This window comes from Zalophus californianus, chromosome 7, assembly GCF_009762305.2.
Source record: "Zalophus californianus isolate mZalCal1 chromosome 7, mZalCal1.pri.v2, whole genome shotgun sequence".
NCBI classification, from domain to species: domain Eukaryota; kingdom Metazoa; phylum Chordata; class Mammalia; order Carnivora; family Otariidae; genus Zalophus; species Zalophus californianus.
The window spans coordinates 41,979,143-42,000,520 of NC_045601.1; the positions used below are offsets into that span (position 1 = coordinate 41,979,143).

A 21,378-nucleotide genomic window follows, 5' to 3' on the forward strand; every position below is an offset into this window, starting at 1 on the left:
TCCTGACGATCACTCACCAACTGCCGTTAGTGCCCCCAGTCACTATGCAATCAAAAACGCCCCCTTGAATTTCCCAAGTGGCCCCAACAGGGGAAGTGCTCCCTCTCAAAACCTTTGGACTAGATGAAATCTGAAATTGCTTCTAGACTTAACATTCAGTCAGTCTAACCTGTCAACATTGCATGTTTTAGATTAAGTTCAGGAAAAAATGCTTGTATTCTTCTTATCTACAGTATCTACATTTTGTTCTCTCATTACTGTTTTATTTTCCTTTAAATTTGTCAATATTTAGCAGATAACTACTACTAATCCAGATATAATTATCAGGAACATATATTGAGTGTTAAGCTCTCCCTATAAGTGTTCTGTGTAGCATAGTTGTTCTAGAAGTAAAAGAAAACTTAAAACCTTGGGATCTCAAGAGGACTATGCTTGATGGATTTTAAAAAAGTGAATTTGCAACGCAGAGCCTGATGTTTTTCATTTTGTATGTTTTGTGGGCTTTTAATGTAGATATGGCAAGTTTCTCAGCCTGTTAAAAGACAGTGCAGAAAATGATCTTACCTTGGTTTTAAAGCACTGTGAGAGATTCCTGAAACAGCAGCAAGCTTCCATAAAATCTGCTCTTCGTATCCTTTTTGAGTGGATTCACAGTAATTGAACATTATGTGTTTTTCATAGTTCTTTGATAGGGTACCTTAACACATGTATAATAAAATAATACTTTAACCTATATTGCTGATTCGTTATGATGTACCTTTATAGTATTCTCTATTTTAAATATGAATTTTATTAAATTGTGTAGTAATTACTAAATTCAGTCTTATTGAATCTTAAACTGAGTAATTAAAGTTATTAGGCTATATTTTCAGATACATATAAGAAATTTTTAAAAATAGGTTTAGTATATCTAGAATAAGAATATTCTAGAGTTAGTAAATCTAGAATAACAATGGAACATATACTTATTTTACTTGAATTGGTTATTTTTCAGAAATAGGTTTGACTTGAAGGGAAAAAAGCATACGGACCACTTGCATTACTGAATTCTAAAAATGTATGGATTTTTAAATATTTGATTATCTTAGTAATTTAGCAGGTAACCTAAACCAGAGAAAGAAGTGATACTATGATTTTAATGACTTGAATAAATGTTGCCACAAAGCAGATAGTTTTTTCTGCATTTACTAGTTCCATTGCCCTCCTTTACTTATGTAAGTAAACAGCAATTTAGCTTGTAAATTGGTTGAAGATAAAATGAGGACTAGGTATCAATATCTCTTTCCTGATCAGGATCCTGGAAATGAGGATTAATGGAGTTCTTATATTTTATCTTCTAAGATAAAATATTGCAAAAGTTCCTTAACTGTGGTTTCAGTCTGCCTGCAGGGGACTTATGCTGGCCATGACTGGTTTGTATCTTCTTTGTTCATGATAATGTTGGGGGACAAAGAGAAAACACTCAGATTTCTTCAGCACTTCTCCAGGCTTCTGACCTCTGCTTTCCTTTGGTTGCCAAGACTACATATTTCTGTAAGACTTTTTGCTCTGTCTTTAAATGAGTGTGTTAAATTTTAAGGCAAATCCTATTTAAATTCATTGGGATCTTATTTGTAGAGGGGTCCGTAATAATTTATGTTCATTTTCTACCTGAATGCTTTTTGTCTGATTCTCTTTGAAGACAGATTTGACATTTTCCCAAATGCTTGGTGTCTTATCTAATGGTAACTGAATGAAAGATTAGTGATAATAGATGGATTATTACATTTTAAACTTGTCATTTAGTAAATTATAAAAAATACATATGTAAAAGGAGCTATTGAATTTTTTTATTGTCTTTGTTAGAATCAGTTAAATTACAGTGTAAGAAAATAATTAGGTCAAAATTGTCAACGTATTCTATGTGGAATATGGAAATCTATGATGAGTTTGGAAATCTATGATGAGTTTTGATTACACTATTATAGTGTATTAATTTTATTTATTTTTTTATTTTATTATATCAGTCACCATACATTACATCATTAGTTTTTGATGTAATGTTCCATAATTCATTGTTTGCCTATAACACCCAGTGCTCCATTCAATACGTGCCCTCTTTAATACCCATCACCAGGCTAACCCATCCCCCCACCCCCTCCCCGCTAGAACCCTCAGTTTCTCAGAGTCCATAGTCTCTCATGGTTCGTCTCCCCCTCTGATTTCCCCCCTTCTTTTTCCTTTCCTACTATCTTCTTTTTTTTTAACATATAATGTATTATTTGTTTCAGAGGTACAGGTCTGTGATTCAACAGTCTTACACAATTCACAGTGCTCCCCATAGCACATACCCTCCCCAATGTCTATCACCCAGCCACCCCATCCCTCCCACCCCCCACCACTCCAGAAACCCTCAGTTTGTTTCCTGAGATTAAAAGAATTCCTCATATCAGTGAGGTCATATGATACATGTCTTTCTCTGATTGACTTTTTAAAGGGTTTTACTAGCTTCATGAGATCTTAGAGTTTAGAGGTAAGAGCATCCCTCAATTTACTAACGTTTCTGTATTTTGTTTTACTTACTGCTATTAAGATCTCCAACTTGGGGAAACTGTCTATTATACAAGATAGGCTAATACTTCCCGAACCTTTCCTATGACATACTGCACATGGACAGTGCAATCACATTGCACCCAAGGATAAATAAGTTAAGGGATCGTGAGCATATGTGGAGTTCAATGAAAGTATGTATTACATGTTTTTACAGTATGTATTTGTGATAAGGAATATAAAAGCAAAGAATCAAGGAGGAATATATTATAAATATTGAAATTTTATATTTTTATGCTTGAAATAACTGTATGTAATTCCTGAATAAGAATTGTACTTAAGCATAATGCGAAATTTGCTCACATGAACAGTCAGAAGCAAATGGCAAAAGAATGTGTACAGTTTTTCTCTAATCAGTGGAATATTTTCCTTCTGTTAACCAGAATTTGAATAATTCCTTAAATTGTACATGAAGATTTTAAAAATCTTAGATAGTCTTAGACAGAAGGAAGGGAAAAATGAAGGGGGGAAATCAGAGGGGGAGACGAACCATGAGAGGCTATGGACTATGGGAAACAAACTGAGGGTTTCAGAGGGGAGGGGCTTGGGGGGGTGGGATAGCCCAGTGATGGGTATTAAGGAGGGCACATATTGAATGGAGCACTGGGTGTTATACGCAAACAATGAATCATGGAACACTACATCAAAAACTAATGATGTACTATACGGTGACTAATATAACTTTTTCAAAACACATTTTATTTTTAACATAACAGTGATGTTGTGCTCTAATAGGTTTTCTTTCCATAAAATTGAAATCAGGCAGGACTCTAGCAGCTTGGATTTTATTAGATTTATTTTGATAGCATCATTGAATATGGAATATAGATTTGTGGATGGAATGTCTTTCTCATAGGGTCTTTCTATTTAATTTCCGTAGAACTAGATTTTTCTAGTGTCAGGAATAGAGTGACTCATCAGAACTACCAGTAGTGGAAGGGAAAAACCAAAAGAGTGCTTACTATGGTCTGTTTTTTAAGGCGCATGTCTTTCATTTTTAATATCTAAAGTAAAATACTCTAAAAAGTATTATTTTATAAAGTCCTTGCTTCCTGTTATGATGCTTTCTAGTATATCCCAACCCAAAAGTTTTACTGATACTCTTTTTCACAGTTTTAGCATAGTTTGTATGTTATTTTATGTCACTTAGATGATATATTACATGCTGGTTTCTTACATGTTTTGTGCTTAATCCTATATTCTGAATTTTACTTACAGTTACCTTTATTAAAAGTTGCCATCTTTTCAGAGAGTTGTGACTAAGCAAAATACATCAAAACACTAAAAATATAACAAACAGGCTTTATAATTTGATGATTCAGAAGACTGTGTTGTATTTAGGTAGATCAGAGTTATTATTGATCTGTTTTTATGAACACCATTTACTATAAATTAGTTATGTAGTGGCAATTAATAGACCAATTAATAAAACTTTTATTATAAGTGAGTGTACTGTGATTACAAGGTACAATCATTAACATCTTTTCTTGTAATTCAGTCAATAATTTGTTGTGTAGCTACTCTATGCAAGGCTTGGTGCTGGGAGTTATGTTGGTTACAAAAATGTATGGCATAATTTCTTCCAACACGGGGTAATCTATAAGAGTAGAAGAACTCTTGCCTGAGCTTTGGGACTCCATTACGTAATAGCTTGTTTTTTCTGAGAGTGTAATTATAATTAATCTCTTGTCTCCATCTCTAAACACACCTACTCCAAATATATTGTTTTCAATACAACATAGAAAAGACATTGTATAAGAATTATTTCTTATACATACATTTCTTACACTACTATTATGCTTATATTCAGAAAATTATTACCTAAACTTTCATTGAAAATTAATATATATGTATAAGTTGATTTTTTTGTGTTTTTTAAACTCATTAATTCTGTACAAATAGTCATTAATGAAATGTGCATTTCATAAAAGAAGATAAAGGATACAAATTTTCAGTTTATATATGTATATATGAATACTATATATTTATATGTATGTATATATACATATATTTTAATATGTATATGTTAATGTATATGTACCTATACATATACATTATGTATGTGTGTGTGTATATATTTTAAAGATGTATTTACCTGAGAGAGAGCAAACATGCGTGCATGTGGGTGGGGATGAGTTGGGGGGTAGGTGGGACTTGGGCAGAGGGAGAGGGAGAGGGAGAAGGAGGGAGAGAATCTCAAGCAAATTCGCTATAGAGACGAGCCTGATTCTGGGCTCGATCTCATGATCCTGTGATCATGACCTGAGCTGAAATCAAGAGTCAGACACTTAACTGACTGAGCCACCCCAGTGCCCCTAAGTTTATATTATTTTTAACTACTCAAGAAAGTTTATTTTTTGTCCTAGACATTCACCTGAGGTTGGCTATAAGATGTCCACTTAATGTGCTATCGTATGTCTCCAGTCATCAGTATATAAATTAATTCTTTGTGTGTGTACTCTGAGGTATCTCTGAGAACCTGTCATAAAATATATATTTCTATATATATATTCCTATAAATATATATGCAGTGTGAAATGGTAAATTGTCCTTTATGATGATAAATGATAAAACGGAAAAACCACTGATAAATCATCTTACTGGTTTCAGAAATTTTAGTATATAACTCAAACCTAAATCCTTAAAAGCACTTTAGCAATAAAGTTTGAAAGAAATCCTCATTTTAACTCATATATAATTGTTATATATAAGTTGGTTTGTTTTAATTTAAAAGCATTAATTTTCTTTATTACAGTTACCCAGTAAAGAACATAAAATGCCTTTCTGGAAGAAGTTTCTTAATTATCCATTCTTCAGAATTAATTTGATTATAAATTTTTAGTATAAGTCTATTGGGTATAGTTGCTAGTCTGTCAGTTTTTCTTGACATAAAATGATACCTCCCAAGTTTATTCTTTGTTTTAAAATGTTGTGGTTAGATATTGGATTTATAGTAACACTCATTGAAGTATTATAGAGTGATCATGATGACATAAATTGTACCTAAGAGCCAAACTGAAAATATAACCAACTTTATGAAGAAATTGGAGAAAAATGCCAGTTTGGAAGATGTGTGTACATATATCGACACCTATATAAATGGGCATATAAATAAATGTAAAATATAAAATATATAAATTATGTAAGATTAATATGTAATTATTATAGAAATATATAGAAAAGAGCTGATCTAAGAACTTTGATGGGAATGCATTATGCATTTTTTCCCAGTTTTAGTGATATATTTCTTATGGAGTTCCCAATTTCAGTTATTAGTATCTCAAGTTCAGATTTAGGTTAATATTATCTTAGAAAAAGGGGACTATGCAGATATCCCAAAGAGCTGACAAACTAAAACTTTTTAATGTGATAGAATCATTGGCCAAAGCCAGCTGGATAGCCAGCATATTAGAAATACACTCAAGTACTGAAATGTAAAGCTTTATTGCTTGTGTACTCGTACTTTTATTCTTTCATGCAACAGCCATCCCCTTCATTTCACAAGGCACTGAATTACAGTATTAACTTTATTCCTTTGTCTTGGAAGGTATAAATATTGCCTTAATTGAGATTTATTCTTTCTGCAATGTTTATAACATTCTGACTTTTTAGCTTACATAATTATAATGTTTGCAGTAACTTGTTATGCCACCACATTAATTTTGAAATAGCAACTCAAAGCAAAAGACTTAGGTAAATTGGTTTGATTATTTTACATTAGTCGCATGTTCATTAATTCTGTTTCTCCTTTTTATGCAGAGGTACCTAGCTACTGACACTATAGAATCTGGCATCCATCCAGTATATTTTTGCAGCACTCACTACATTGAAATGCTCCTGAAGGTGGAGGTGCCACTTGTGTTTTCAGCTTTTCACATGTCTGGTTTTGCACCATCCCAGGTAATCCAGAAGAAATAGCATTTCTTCAACTCCCAGATCTCAGTGTCTTTAAAGAAAGTTAAATTCTCATCAAATATAGGAAATACATTTAAATTAATAAGATCATTTTATAAGTATTCATACTTTTCTAACTGAATTTTTTCCCCTAAGTCTGTTAAAATATACAGATTTCTTTATAGTAGATTCCTGGCATTCAGATTTCAAGTTCAACTATTCAAGGACATAGACATTCTGGAAGTCTATGACATGTAGGCTTTTTAATGGAGATAATATCTGCTTCCTAAGGCTAATGTAAGGATTAAGTGAGGTAACTGAGGGTAAGAATTCTTAAGACTGAACATCTGGCATTTGAGATACTGTATCTTAACCTAACAAGAAAGCCCAGCTCTCTATTTCTGCTCTCGGGATCTGGGAAGGATTAATGATTTTTCCAGGGCCTGGAGTTGTGCTTGTCACATGCAGGAGTGCCTCCTGTGCATAGGCAGTCCTTCATTGGTGGAGGGGTGTATTGTTTTTTACTGTTAAAAGCAGGCTACAACTTAAAATTTTAGAGCTTAAACCTTTTTCTGTTTTTAGAATTAAATCTTTAGAACAGAGTTCCACAAGGTAGAAATACTCAACCAAAAGATATGAACACTTTTAAGACTGTTGACACATATTATCAAGTTGCTTTGATCTTACTCTTCTAACAGAAATGAAGAAAGTATCTGTTTTTCAGGTCTGGGTATTAGGCTTTTTCAAAACTAATAGCTAAATTAATAGGTGGCGTTTTCTCTTTTTAAAATTTTGTGAATTTTTAAAAATTAGCAAGGTTGACTGTAATTCCATAGCCTAATTAATATTGAATCTTCTTAATTGCTTACCTACCTGTCTTAGCGTGTTTCTTATTGATTTGTATGTTCTTTGAAAGTAACCCCACTACCCAAATCTCTTCAATTCCTGTTATGTATTTTATTTACTATTGTAATTTATTACTTACTTATTTGCTGTTAGTGTTTTTAGGTATTTACTATTGTATTATTTATTACATTTTTCTTATTACATCCTTATATTATGTCTTAATGCTGGTAAGAATCAGCCTGTTATATACTTCCTAACTTCCCCCTGAAAAAGCTAATTTAACTATTTCTATTGATTCCTTTATATGCCCTCTAAAGTGATTTTTCCTGTTTCTAATTGGGCATTTGGATGTGGATAAAATGCTATTATGTTCACTTTTCTCAAAGTAATTTATAGTTTATGTCCTTACTGACTCAGCCTTTCTATCTAGGAATGTAGTAAGTTTTTCCATTTATTTTCTTTGTATTATATTTTACTAAAGTTGTATATTTTTTCCATATAGGTGTAATATCTTTCTTATTACAGATATTTCTAAGTAGTGTAGCTTGAAATCTCTTTTTCAATTTTATTTCCTTTGTGGTTACTGTTAATAATTAGTGAAGGCATTAAATTTTCTATAATCATTAGGTCGTACATTTTTTTCTAGATTTGTGTTTTTTCCAATTTTGTAATGTATTTTATTTCTGTTTCATTGTTAATTAAATTCTGTAATTTTTCCAGAATAATTCTAAGTAGTGGCTTGCTTGTTTTAGACTTGAACAATTATTAAGAAATCATCTAGTATTTCACCATTAAGAGAATTATTCCCTGTCGTGCTATGGAAGAATCCTCTACTTTATGTAAAATATTGAATTTTGTTTCCTTTCTTTTAATCAAAAAAGAATGTTGAATTTTGTCAAGTTCCTCTAGGGTTAAGGTTATCTTGATCTTGGGGTTTATGTGACTTGTTTATGTGACCATTGATAGATTTCTTAATAGTAAACAATGGTTGCATTTCCTTGGATTTGTCCTCCTGGCAACCTTTCCTCTTAACTAGACCATATAGTTCTTGGTAATGTGCCTTTAGACTTATTTTGAAGAGCCCTTATGTCATGTAATTACATTTACTTGCATCTGGTTACTGTGCCTGTTGAGTTCTAAATTTCCTGAAGTTATTAAGTCTAAATATAACAAGGAATTGCATGTAATGAAAAGGAATATTCTTTCCTGAGCAGTTGTAGCTCTTACTTGGCATGTACTAAAACAGTTTTGGAAATTTTGAATCATAAAATGTTGAATTCTGGTTGGAAGTAGATACCTAAATGTTTACTGTAAGCTGAATAATCTATTCTTTCTACTCTTCTAAAAATCCAAGCTAGGGAACAAAATGTTCCTGAGAGCTCTTTTTGCCATTCTAGTCTTGAGTAATATATGTTGTCTAATGCCTTCAATCATTTATTAGTTCTTAACATATATCCTTTAAATTTTAAAATAGACTACCATGAACTGTGGGGAAACTTGTAGCACCTCTAGCCTCACTGTATCAATTCGATACCTTTTTATTATTTTGGCATTTATCAATTTGAAATTGCATATATGTAGCAGATTTATCTAATAAAACCCACTGCATTATTTCCAAGCAGTAATGTTGTTATGTTTCTTAAATTATCTAATGTAAAAATGCCTTTTTAATGGCTCTTGTGAGCTAATCATTTTCTTCCTTAAATATATATCATTGCTTTGTTGATATTATTTGCCATTTTACTGCTAATTATAAAATATGAAACAACTTTTAAGTAATGAATAGGTGTAGATGCTTAAGTAATCATTTGGATACAGATTTCGTATTTCAAAGCTTATTCATTTTGATCTAATTAGGAGCAGTGCTTTTTGAAGTTGTGTATTTACAGACACTAAGGGATTGGTTGATTAATGAAGGATTTGTGAGTAGGTTGCTAAATAAAATACATATGTCTCTAGAGTAAAAATATATGTTCAACTAGAATACAAAAAAAATTAAAATAGAAATATATGTTGATTAGAGTTTAAGAGTAACTGAGAGTGGAAAATAGAAATTCCAAATATATAGTCCTCCTTTTTTAAATGAACAGAAAAATCACATATTCTAATTAACTTTTTGACAAATTTTATCCTTTGGTAAAACACTTTCCTTATTGTACTTTATTTAACTTTCCTAGCTTAAGAAGTACCACATATCTTTAATGATTTATCTCTTATAATTCCTTGGTGTATTTATTCTGCATATCATTGTACTCTACTGTGTCCACAAATGGGCTAACATGGATAATCCTCTGAATATACTTTAGAAAAACCTCATGGTTGTTTCTCCTTTGCTGTTTTTTTCTCCTCCTCCCATCATGAAGACTGGATTTAAAAAAAAAACTATTCTTAACGTTTCATATTTTGTGACATAGTGTTTTTTGAAAATGCAGAATTATATAAATGCAAAGCAGAATGTTTCTTATTCATGCTCTATTCATAAATGTCTACATATCTATATCTATCTATCTGTCTGTCTATCTATCTATCTATCTATCTATCTATCTATCTATCTATCTATCTATGTATCTCTATCTCCCCAGGCTTTCCCTCCTCTCATGTTGCTGATGTTATGACTTGAAATAGTACCTTCTTTCTCCCTGTGCCACATCTTTGTGTCAGCTACTTATCCTTTATGTTTGTCCAAGTGGAAAATTTTTCTTCAATGAACTACAAGTAGATTTGAATTTGTGTATTGTTTCTATACTTCCAGTAGAAATCTATATCTTGCCTTGTGGAATAGGACACAGATGTGTCCTTTATCTCTTTAATAGTTGAAGATCCTTAAAGGTATGTGTGCCTGATTTATCTTGAGGTTCTTTGGGTGTGTGATATAGTATCTTGCCTAGAAGTACAACAGAAATACTCTTATGTATAACAACTCTTTGCAGTGTAAAGATGTATTTCCAGAGCTTATCTCATTCAAAATTTTGACTACTTCATGTGACAGAAGTAGAAATTCAGAATCAGTGAAGTCAGTGAATTGACTTAATTGAAGTTACCTTGATAGCAAGGACTTCACTTGAAGCCACATCTTTTGATTTTGAAATTAGTTTTCTTTCTTTCTTTGCTAATATTCTTTCTATGGTGAGAGCAAATAAAATAAAGCCAGAAGAGTTGTAAAAACATTGTCTTTGAGTCATAAAACTTGGTCATTTAATTTATACTTATTCTGACTTAATCAGGTATCCATAAAAAATTGTTTTAACCAAACTTTTTTTACTTAATTCTTACGGAATTTTTTGAAGATTGTTTTTTAGATCTAGATACAAGTGAGAATAATTTACCTCAGATAAAATAATTATGTTTATCTCAGTGTTGCATCTTAATGTCCTTTAATAGCTTAAGTATGGTTGAAGAGCAGAATTTCCTAGGAAGGTTGTGGTACGTTTTCATGTATATCATACAAGTGATTTTCTAAATCACTTAGAAACACCTAAACACCTAGGCCTAAAACACCATTTAAATGTTTTAAAAAGTAATTAGGTTTAAAGAACGTTGGTTTTACTATAAAAACAAATGTAATTAGTTTGTTTCACTTTCTTTGTACACCATTTCATCACTGATTTTTTTTGATGAATAGAAGAACTCAGCTTCTTAGTTTTGAAGATGCAGTACATCTTTGGACTTATAAGAGGGAATTTGGCAGTGTCTAGCAAAATTTTACGTGCATTTACCCTTTAACCCAGCAATCTCATGTATAGAAATCTATCCGGGAGATTATCTCACAAAAATTTGAAAATACATACAAATGTTTGTTATAGCACTGATTATAGTATCAAAAGACTAAAAACTGCAAACGTCTATAAATAGGAGTTTGGTTGAAAAATTATGGCTTATCTGTGGTGGAATACCATGCAGTTGTAAAAATGAAAAATACCTCTGTATATTGTGTTGGAGTGATATTCAGGATCCTTTCTTAAGTGATAAAAAGGTAAAGAGAGTGTTTAGTATGTTACCATTTATACAAGAAAGAGTGAACATACAAATGCATGTACAAATGTGTTTTATTAAAAACATGAAAGAATATACCACATTTTTTTAAATGATTGCTTATAGGGATAGGGAAGGAATGAGCTGAAGAGTCAGGGAATATACCTTACTTTTATATTTTTACTTTGGAATCATTTAAATATTTTTTTATATAGTGATATAAAAACATGTAACCAACAAAATAAACAAATTCTGTCCCTAAGAATACAAAGTCAAACTGAATCAAATGAACCTAACTACACATTGGATAGTATAAACTCATGAGAATCACTTTAAAACACAGGAATCTGTGTGAAGTGATATGTTGTCTAAAGACATAGAACAGCAAAAATACTGTTTTAAGTAATCATATTACTTGTGGTAGTGCTGGTTTTCTAAGATTATTTTTGTCTTGTGTGATAGATAAAAAGAAAAACTGATGCCACTGGTAACTGAGATTTTCTGTGTGTTTTAAAGCAAACACAGATATAATTTATAGCAACTTATGATGTATTTCTTTCAAAAAGTTTAAAGAAGGGGAATCTGGAGCGGGAAATGTGCTGAAGAACCTTACCAATCAAAATTTTGAATCTCTGATGGATCTGGTTCATGTACTGTTTTTCCTTTTATGTATATATTTGAAAAATTCCATAATAAAAAATGTTTTATGAGTTTATCATTCTGCTTGGACACATACTATTTCCTTTATCCTTTTAGAATTCTAGATTGTTAGCTGATTTGCAAACCTTTGCATTCTATAAAGAGAGAAGTTATCTGCTTAAGGATTAAATACTGTGACTCATTGCTCAGTCTTCTAGGGGAATGTGATTTTAGAATTCTATTACAGTTTAATGATTCTAAATCATCTTGCACACAGATTAGCTGATATAATTTCTGCCAAATGAAGAGGGACATATATTTAAAAAGTGTACATCTCCCCTTTGAGTGTCAGCTCTATGAGAGCAGGGACTAAATGTCTTTTGTTCACTTAAAAATTATAATGCTTGTTTGTATATTAGGTACTTGATAAATATTAAATGAATAATAAACATCTGTACTTTGTTATAGAGTAACATTTATATAGTGCTTTATATACTTTCAAAGTGCTTTCAGTTATAATCTCATTTTCCTTTCCTAAATTTCCCATATGTAGAAAAAGACAGGCATTATTTCTGTTTAATGGAAGAAAAATAGACAATGTACAGAAAACAATGTTTGAATGTATGTAAATGCCAGAAAACTGCAGTAATAACTATGTATAAGAAAGAACTAATTGCAGATTTTGGGGTGGCTTTCTTTTAACCAATAAAGATAAGTATCTCCCTACATATATTTTAACTTCAGATATCTTTGTTTGAACCATATAAAGTTGTGAGGTTTCAAGATCAAAATGAGTTGAGGATCAGCAGTTTCACACTGTCCAACCTCTAGAACAGTAAGGCTGCTGAAAAAGATGGACAAATGCTGTGACCCCTCATCTCTGTCTACATGTCACTCACCCCTAAAACTGACAGCAGAATGGGAACTGCCTTTTCTGGCTGCAGGGATCATCTGTACGAATTTCTACTCTTCTTTTGTTTCTCCTTAATTCATCCAGAGACTCATTTTTATTAACAGTATGGCCATAAGTTGCTTGGCATTAATAGCTATAGCAAAGAACAGAGGCAGCAGTGCATTAAAGGAATTAAAAGTATTGTTTTTTTTAAAAATGACTGCTTCAACCTATCTAGTAAAGTAAGAGTAGAAGATATTTTCTCCCCAGTGCTGTAGAGCCGTATTATGTGGGCAATGGAAGTTTGGTAATGAGCTCTGCATGCCAAGCTACCCTGCAGGTCAAGATCTGGGAGAAGAATCCTATTAGTGCTAAGACTAAAGTTGGGACAAAAGGAAATCAAATATATTCTACCTGTTGATAACATTGGGCATTCATAGATAAAATTCAATACTGACTTAACTCATAGGCTCTATGACTAGGTTTTGAGCCTTATAGAATGGGCTCATAATATTTATAAAAGCAAAATCTTGTACCTGAGAATGGAATTACAGTAAAAAAACCAGAAGAAAATATTAGTGATATGTAGTTGGCATTATCAATAATAGGAAATATGAGTAGAAAATGAGATAGAAAGATATGCCTATAATAGCTGAAATTAAAATGTTATTGGTTGACATAAGTAATAACATAGGGAAAACAAAATTCATTAATACCATCTGGTATGAGCTGAATTGTGTCACCCCACCCCCAAAACTCATATAATCTTCACCACCACTACCCTCAGAATGACTGTATTTGGAGACAGGGTCTTTAAAGGGGTAAGTTAAAATGAGATATATTAGGGTAGGCCCTAATCCAATTTGTCTACAGTCCTTAAAAGAAGAAATTTGGGCACAGATATCCAGTGGAAGACCAGGTGAAACATAGAAGATTGGCATCTACAAGCCAAGGAGAGAGGTCCAACCCTGCCAACACCTTGATCTTAGACTTCTGCAGAACTGTGAGAAGATACATTTCTGTTATTTAAGTCACCTAGTCTGTGGTACTTTGTTATGCTAGCCTGAGCAGACTAATACACCATGTTGAAGCCACTTAATGGTAGAATCAGCATTCCCCATATTGAATCAGATCTTAAAAAAATGAGTTATAGAAAGTATTCAAGAATATATCTTTAAAAGGGTAAAATCATAGAACAAAAAAGGAAGATTTGTACATCTGTTTTTTAGATCTATGACAAATTGAGATAAGCCATCATATCTGTTCCCATTCCCTGCTCCCCACCGCCAAAAACAAAAGTATAAGGGAAGAGATTCAACAAAGGAAATATTTCTTCAATGGTAATTTGTAAATCATAAATGAAAATTAGAATACTGGAAAGTAATTATCTTAGTTTCCTAGGACTGCAGTACCAAAACAGTATGAACTGGGTAGCTTAAAACAACAGAAATTTATTGACTCACAATTTTGGAGGCCAGCAGTCCAGAATGAAAGTGTTAGCAAGACTGTGTTCCCTCTGAAGGCACTAGGGAAAGAACTGTTTGATGCCTCTCTCCTAGGTTCTGATAGCCTTAGATGGTTTTGACTTGTAAATGCCATCTTCCAGTCCTCTGTCTTCATATGACATTCCCCATGTGTGCCTTTTCATCTTCCCTCTGTGTTTCTGTGTTCACATTTTCCCTTTTTATCTGATACCAGTCATATTAGGATAGGACTCACCCTAGTGATCTCATTTTATCTTGATTACCTCTGTAAAAACCCTGTTTCCAAATAGTGTCACATGCACAAGCACTGTGGGTTGTTTAGAACTTGGACATACTTTTGGGGGAGAGACACAATTCCACCCATAGCATTGATGTACCAAAATGTTAACAGTGTTCATCACTGTGCCACTGTTACTATGCTTTTTTTTTTTTTTACTCTTTCTATTTTTTTTCCGCAATGGGCACGTATTCCTTTTATAATCTGAACAATCTGAATGTTACTCAAAGAGTAACATAAATGATTTTTGTAAAAGTCTCACTTTTATTTTCTACATTAACTTCCACTTTTTATGTTATATAATCCTGTTTGGTTTAAATGATTTTTTGATTCAGCAAGAGTCCATTTGCATTTATGTAACATTTAGCAATCTGTCATCTGCATAATTATACATCTGTGATTATAGGTAGGGTAGAAAAAACTAACATCTCTGAATTAAAATGGTCTGTTAGCATTTGTTATCTGTAGAGAGCAGACTGATGTTGTGGGTAAGAGGACTGTATGAATAAAGAAGGCATTTAGCAATACGTATATGAGCAGTATGAACACCGTGAGTTACCTCTAAGTCTTGAGTCCCTAGGCCATGAAAGTTTTCTCACGCATTAAGCAAATAGATGAAGCATCCTAGGATGTCTTTCCATTTGGATCATGTGCCAAGCTCTTCATTAGTTTTGTGTGAGTTAGTGGTTACTGCTTTTTTAAAGTATGGTTTTATAAGCTTTCTAATGAAGTAACTTCTTTTTTTCTAGATTTGCCTGCAATGGATAACTCAGTGTTTTTGGAATTATTTAGACTGGATAGAAATCTGCCATTATATTGCTACTTGTGTTTTCCTTGGTCCTGATTATCAAGTGTATCTCTGTATAGCTATATTCAAACATCTGCAGCAAGACATTCTGCAGCACACTCAGACTCAAGATCTGCAGGTTTTCCTAAAAGTAAGTAACTTTAGGGGGAAAATTGTGGTTAAGAGTTCATAGCTAACTTTGATGGGATGCTTATATGTCAGACACTTTTCTTGACGATCATCTGAAAACAACCTTAAGAGGTAGGTACTATTATTCTCGTTTTAGAGATGAGGAAACTGAGGCACCAACTTAAGTTGCTCAAGATGACACACTAGGGAGTGGTGGGACTGCAGTGTGAAGAAGCTGAGATGTCTGTTAGCCAGTGTTCTATCCCACAAGATGTATTTCATATCTGTATCTATCTATCTGTCTATTCTTTGTATCTTATCTGGTCACTAAAAGCTCAAGCTACTATGTTAGGACAGAGGTTTGAAACATTTTAAAAATATTTCATGCAATTTCCTGTGCCTTCATATTCTATATTTTTTTAAACTTTCACCTATTTCTATAGAATGTTTCCATGAAAGATTATTCTATCATAACATTCTTTTTAAAAAGTCACTACATTATGTAAGTTAATATTTTAAAACAAAATATAACTTGCTTTCTCTCTCACAGTAGTGTGTTTTGAAGCTCTGAACTTTAGGAAATACAGTTATATAAATGCATCCCTGTGTGCAATTCTTGATGGAAATCCAACTGTATTTGTCTTAAGTTAAAATCTCTCCTTGAATTTGAGAGATTCCCTCAAGTATTTCCCTCCCCCTGCTCCCTTCACCATCCCACAGACACACATACACATGCATACACCAAAACCAGCATTTGTCCTTTGCTAGGTTTTCTCTAGATCAGCAAATAATTTCTGTTAATTAATTTTATCATTATTTTTTTTACTTTTTAAAATTAACATAATGTATTATTTGTTTCAGGGGTGTAGGTCTGTGATTCATCAGTCTTACACAATACACAGCACTCCCCACAACACATAACCCTCCCCAGTCTCCATCCCGAGCCACCCCATCCCTCCCACCCCCCTCCACTGCAGCAACCTTCAGTTTGTTTCCTGAGATTAAGAGTCTCTTATGGTTTGTCTCCCTCTCTGGTTTCATCTTGTTTCATTTTTTCCTCTTTTCCCCTATGATCCTCTACCTTGTTTCTCAATTTCCATATATCAGTGAGATCATATGATTATTGTCTTTCTCTGATTGACTTATTTCACTTAGCATCATACCCTCTAGTTCCATCTGTGTCATTGCAAATGGCAAGGTTTCCTTTTTTTTGATGGATGCATAATATTCCATTGTGTGTGTGTGTGTGTATACATACATATATATATGTATGTATATATACACCACATTTCTTTATTCATTCATCTGTGATGGACATCTGGGCTTTTTCCATAGTTTGGCTATTGTGGACATTGCTGCTATAAACATTGGGGTGCAGGTGCCCCTTCGGATTACTACATTTATATCTTTGGGTAAATACCCAGTAGTGCAATTGCTAGGCATAGGGTAGCTCTATTTTCAACTTTTTGAAGAACTTCCATTCTGTTTTCCAGAGTGGCTGCACCAGCTTACATTCCCACCAACAGTATAGGAGGGTTCCCCCTTCTCTGCATCCTCGTGAACATCTGTCATTTCCTGACTTGTTAATTTTAGCCATTCTGACTGGTGTGAGGTGGTATCTCATTGTAGTTTTAATTTTATCGTTATTCTTTACCACTAGATACTTGTCAGAGCTCTTTCCCTTTAATCATGATGTTCTATAAATAAACATCATTGATTATTCAAGATTGCCAAACTATCAAGAATTTTTATTTCATTAATACTGAATTCAAAAGGTCTCAAACTGTCTACATATATCACTGGAATTGCTATCTTAGGAACTTTTTTTTTTTTTTTGAGAGAGAGAGAGCGAGAGTCAGCATGAGCATGGTGGGGGTGAGGGGCAGGGGGAGAGAGAATCTTAAGCAGGCTCCATGCCCAGCAGGTAGCCTGATGCAGGGCTCCATCTCACTGTCCCAAGAACATAACCTGAGCTGAAATCAAGAGTTGGATGCTCAACCGACTGAGCCACCCAGGTACTCCTTAGGAACATTTTTAATGAAAAAAATATACCAAGACAATGATTGTACATGTAAAAGGAAAACTTAGGTAGAAAAAGAAAACAATTATCTGCAAGAAGTAATTTGGAGAACAGGGATGGTTAACCAAATGGGGATTATGTTGAGAACAAAATGTGGGGTCCTTTTTAGTAAGTGACACTTTCATCACTACTGTGGTCAATTATAGGAATTTCAGAGTCTGAAATTTTCCCAGGACCTTATAATATCCTCTAACCTGTAATGCTCTAACCTTTTATCCCACTTCAGTTTCTCTTAGAGTATTTGTCACTAGCTGAAATTTTTTAATGTATATTTTTGTCAGTCTTCCTCAGTATAATGTTTATGTTCCACAAGGACAGTGATTTTGTCCATCTCGTTTACTTATGTATTTTCAATGCCTTGAACAGTAGCTGGCATATAATAGGTGCCCAATAAGTATTTGTTGATAGAATAAACAACTAATACATATAAAGGGAAAGATGAACTTATTTTTGTTCACATTTAGTAACAAACATTACTAAATTCTTTAAATCTAATTAATGTTGGTGATTATTGCAGTTTCTTCTCTTTGTTGACTACTTCTTGATAAAACTATCAGTTTAAAACTAAGGAATTTTTAAATGAGGGGGAAAAGGTTACTACTCAAGTCCTATTTAAATTACTAAAATTTTAATTGAATTGATTTAAATCCAAACTAAGAACATGTTGGCAAAGAATTAATTTTAGCACTTGTCCTGGAACTAACCTTACTTCTTACTCCTTCTGTTTGCATTCATCTCAGGGATTAGGAAAAATATCTTTCTGATACTGGACTCCATTTTATTTTTTGTTTTATTTTCAACAGGTAGGTCTCAAGTTCACTGATCTCTTTTGGTGGGCAGTTATTTTTCTTGTGAGATAAATTCCAGCATGGTTTATTTAAATATGCATTTACATGCCCCTTTACTTTATAAAGTCCTGTTATGACCTGTTGTTTCCCATGTATATAAATATATAGACTCTTTTCCACTTATTCACATATTAACCAATAGTGAAACTTTAGCTAATAAAGTGATGTTCATTTTTCCTTCCCTTTAACACAACCCAAGTCAGAAATAGTTATAGGATTTAAAAATTTCTCATTCAACTGTAGTTATAAGGATTTAAAAGTGATGTTCATTTTTCCTTCCCCTGAACACAACGCAAGTCAGAAATAGTTATAGATTTAAAAATTTCTCATTCAACTGTAGTTATAAGGATTAAACCTGGGGAATTATGTTTTATACTTTCTAATCCAGAAATCTCAGACTTGTGCAAAGGGTGAAAAAAAAAAACTTAGTAATTCTCCATATAACTATATACCACAACCATAATACTATTCTTACATAGATTACATGTTATTTTCTGACTATACATATTTAAATACGATTGCTTCTGAAGAGGTGAAGTAGAACAGAGGACTTTTACTTTTTAGTGTATTTGTTATTGTTATTGTTTTGATTTTAGAAGAATGGGTCCATACTTCTTGCATAATAAAACTTTTTAAAAGGAGGGCATTGAATCATTATATAAAATAGATAAAATAAGCATCTGACTATGGTAAATATGTTCAAATAATCAGGCCCAATTGAAAGTTTTCCAAAATATTGAAAAACCGCAAACATGTTTTCAACTATTATCAGTTATCCTGAGAAACTTCAGGTAATGAGATGGTTCCAGAAGATTGAAAATATGCAGTTAAAATTTTCCTAGTTTAAGCTTCATTTATTGACAGAGAGTAACATGATAGAAGCATTGCTTTAGGAATAATAATCTGTCTGAAGCATATAGTATAGAGATAGTATTAACCCATTTGTATTCATTTGGGTTTAGGCTCGAGATTTTAAATTAGGTAATTGGGAGCCTAGACTCATTGACTACATTTCTGATAGCCCACTGAGCAATTCTTCATGATCAATGTATTAAAAAGATGATTTGGAATTTCTTAGACCAGGTGGTGAACATGAATAGTCAAACCAGGTTTACTTGAAAAACAAAATCATCCCCAATCCCCAAATACTTTATTTTTCCTCTTTTGGCTAAACCACTAAATGATTAAATGAATGGCATGGATATAAGATGATATCAACAAGGTGTTTTCTGAGTTTTCCACAATATCTTTGTAGACACAACAAATAAGTGGGTTTGGTAATAGAGCAGCATTATTATATACTTAGGTATAATAAGTGCATTATTCCCACATGCAGTGATTGATACATCAGTCCTGAGCTAAGACAACTTTTGATGGTTTGCTGAAGGGCTTAGTCCTTGGATTTAGGGTCCTGGATGTTTTAATCTGTGACAGATGATGGGCATCACACTTACCAGAAAGAAAAACATCATCCAGAAAAATAAGTGCAGTACTCTCAAATATACCAGTGAGCTTGAAAGTCTAAAGTTTGTTTTAAGTGGAGTGTCTCTTTCTCTTCCTCTCTCTTTCTCACTCTCACGCACTCATGAAAGCAAGCCAGTTTAGAAAGAGTTTAATAGTACTTGAGAAGACCCACTGTTTAACCAACTGGCTATATTGCATTTCTCTCTAGCATGATAACAGGTTGGCAGTGATCTTGGTTTTAGTTTGTGAATTCAATTGAGTTCAACTTGGGGAAAACTTCACTGAAATGCCCGGTTAGGAAAAGAATGCCTTCCAGTGAAATTCAGGCTGTGAAGGCTCAAAATACTTAATTAAAATGCTTCAACTAAATCCTGCATGTTATGGCAAAATCAATTTATAATTATGAAAAAATCAGATTAATTTCAATCCAATCAGTAAATTGTCAAGAGGAATTTTGTTGTTGTTCCTGCAGCTGTTACCAGAACATGTTGACAGATAAGGAATGGAGATCAGACTGAGAAACATCACATGAATTGCTAAGCTTTTAAAAGACAAAAGTATACATAGTACAAAAAATAATTCATCATCTGAGAGAATAGATAAAACACGTTCAGTTTTATGTTAACTGTGGTTTGCAGTAAGTGTTTCTCATTGTTCTTATATCGCTTGAGTTTGCCTGTATTCAAATTCTGGCTCTCTCACTCTGTAAGCTTGTATACCTTGCTTAACCTCTCTGTGCCTCAGTTTTCTCATCTGTATAATTCGTTGTGAAATAATACCTATTACATGGAATTGTTGAGGAATTAAGTGATATCTTTTTGTAAAATACTTCTAGAACATTATCTGGCACATAGCAAGTGCTTTAAAAAAAAAAAAAAAGCAGTTATTTGAACATCTACATCCCTGTCCCATCCCTGTCCCATCCTTCTCTTGTTATTAACTGAAGAAAAAGATGTGTAGAGAACACAGCAAGCAAAATAGACCTTTTTCCAAGTCCATAGATAGACTATATACTTTTGCTCCCATTTTTTCTTCTCTAGCCCCATAGCCATCTTAGTAAATCATAGTAATACCTGGCATATACTTCAGATCTAGGTCAGGATCATTCTCTTACATTGTGTCTGATCAAGGTTTATTCCCTCATTTACGCAGCCGGGATTGGATCATCTCCCTAGCCATCACATATGCCCATGTATCCCTCAGCTAAGTTAAAATTATTTATTTATTATTTTTTAATAATTTTATAAATTATTATTTATTATTTTTAAATGTTTTATTTAAATTCAATTTAGTTAACATATACTGTATTATTAGTTTCAGGGATGGAATTTAGTGAATCATCAGGTGCATATAAGTGCAACCCAGTGCTCATTACATCAAGTGCCCTCCTTAATAACCATCACCCAATTTCCCCATCCTCAAACCCCCTCCCCTGCAGCAGCCTTCAGTTTGTTTCCTGTAGTTAAGAGTCTCTTAT

The 21,378-nt window shown here is 32.9% G+C and overlaps 1 protein-coding gene across 3 annotated transcripts in view; it reads left to right on the forward strand.

Annotated features, from left to right (window-relative positions):
- The window catches only part of TBC1D32 (TBC1 domain family member 32), a 197,016-nt gene that overhangs the window by 168,815 nt on the left and 6,823 nt on the right, over window positions 1-21,378 (forward strand). For all 3 annotated transcript variants that reach the window (XM_027600953.1, XM_027600954.1, XM_027600955.1), the window contains 4 exons: window positions 514-629; window positions 1,379-1,533; window positions 6,349-6,489; window positions 15,343-15,531. In XM_027600953.1, the coding sequence (XP_027456754.1) occupies window positions 514-629; window positions 1,379-1,533; window positions 6,349-6,489; window positions 15,343-15,531 (601 nt within the window). The remainder of the gene's footprint in view (window positions 1-513; window positions 630-1,378; window positions 1,534-6,348; window positions 6,490-15,342; window positions 15,532-21,378) is intronic.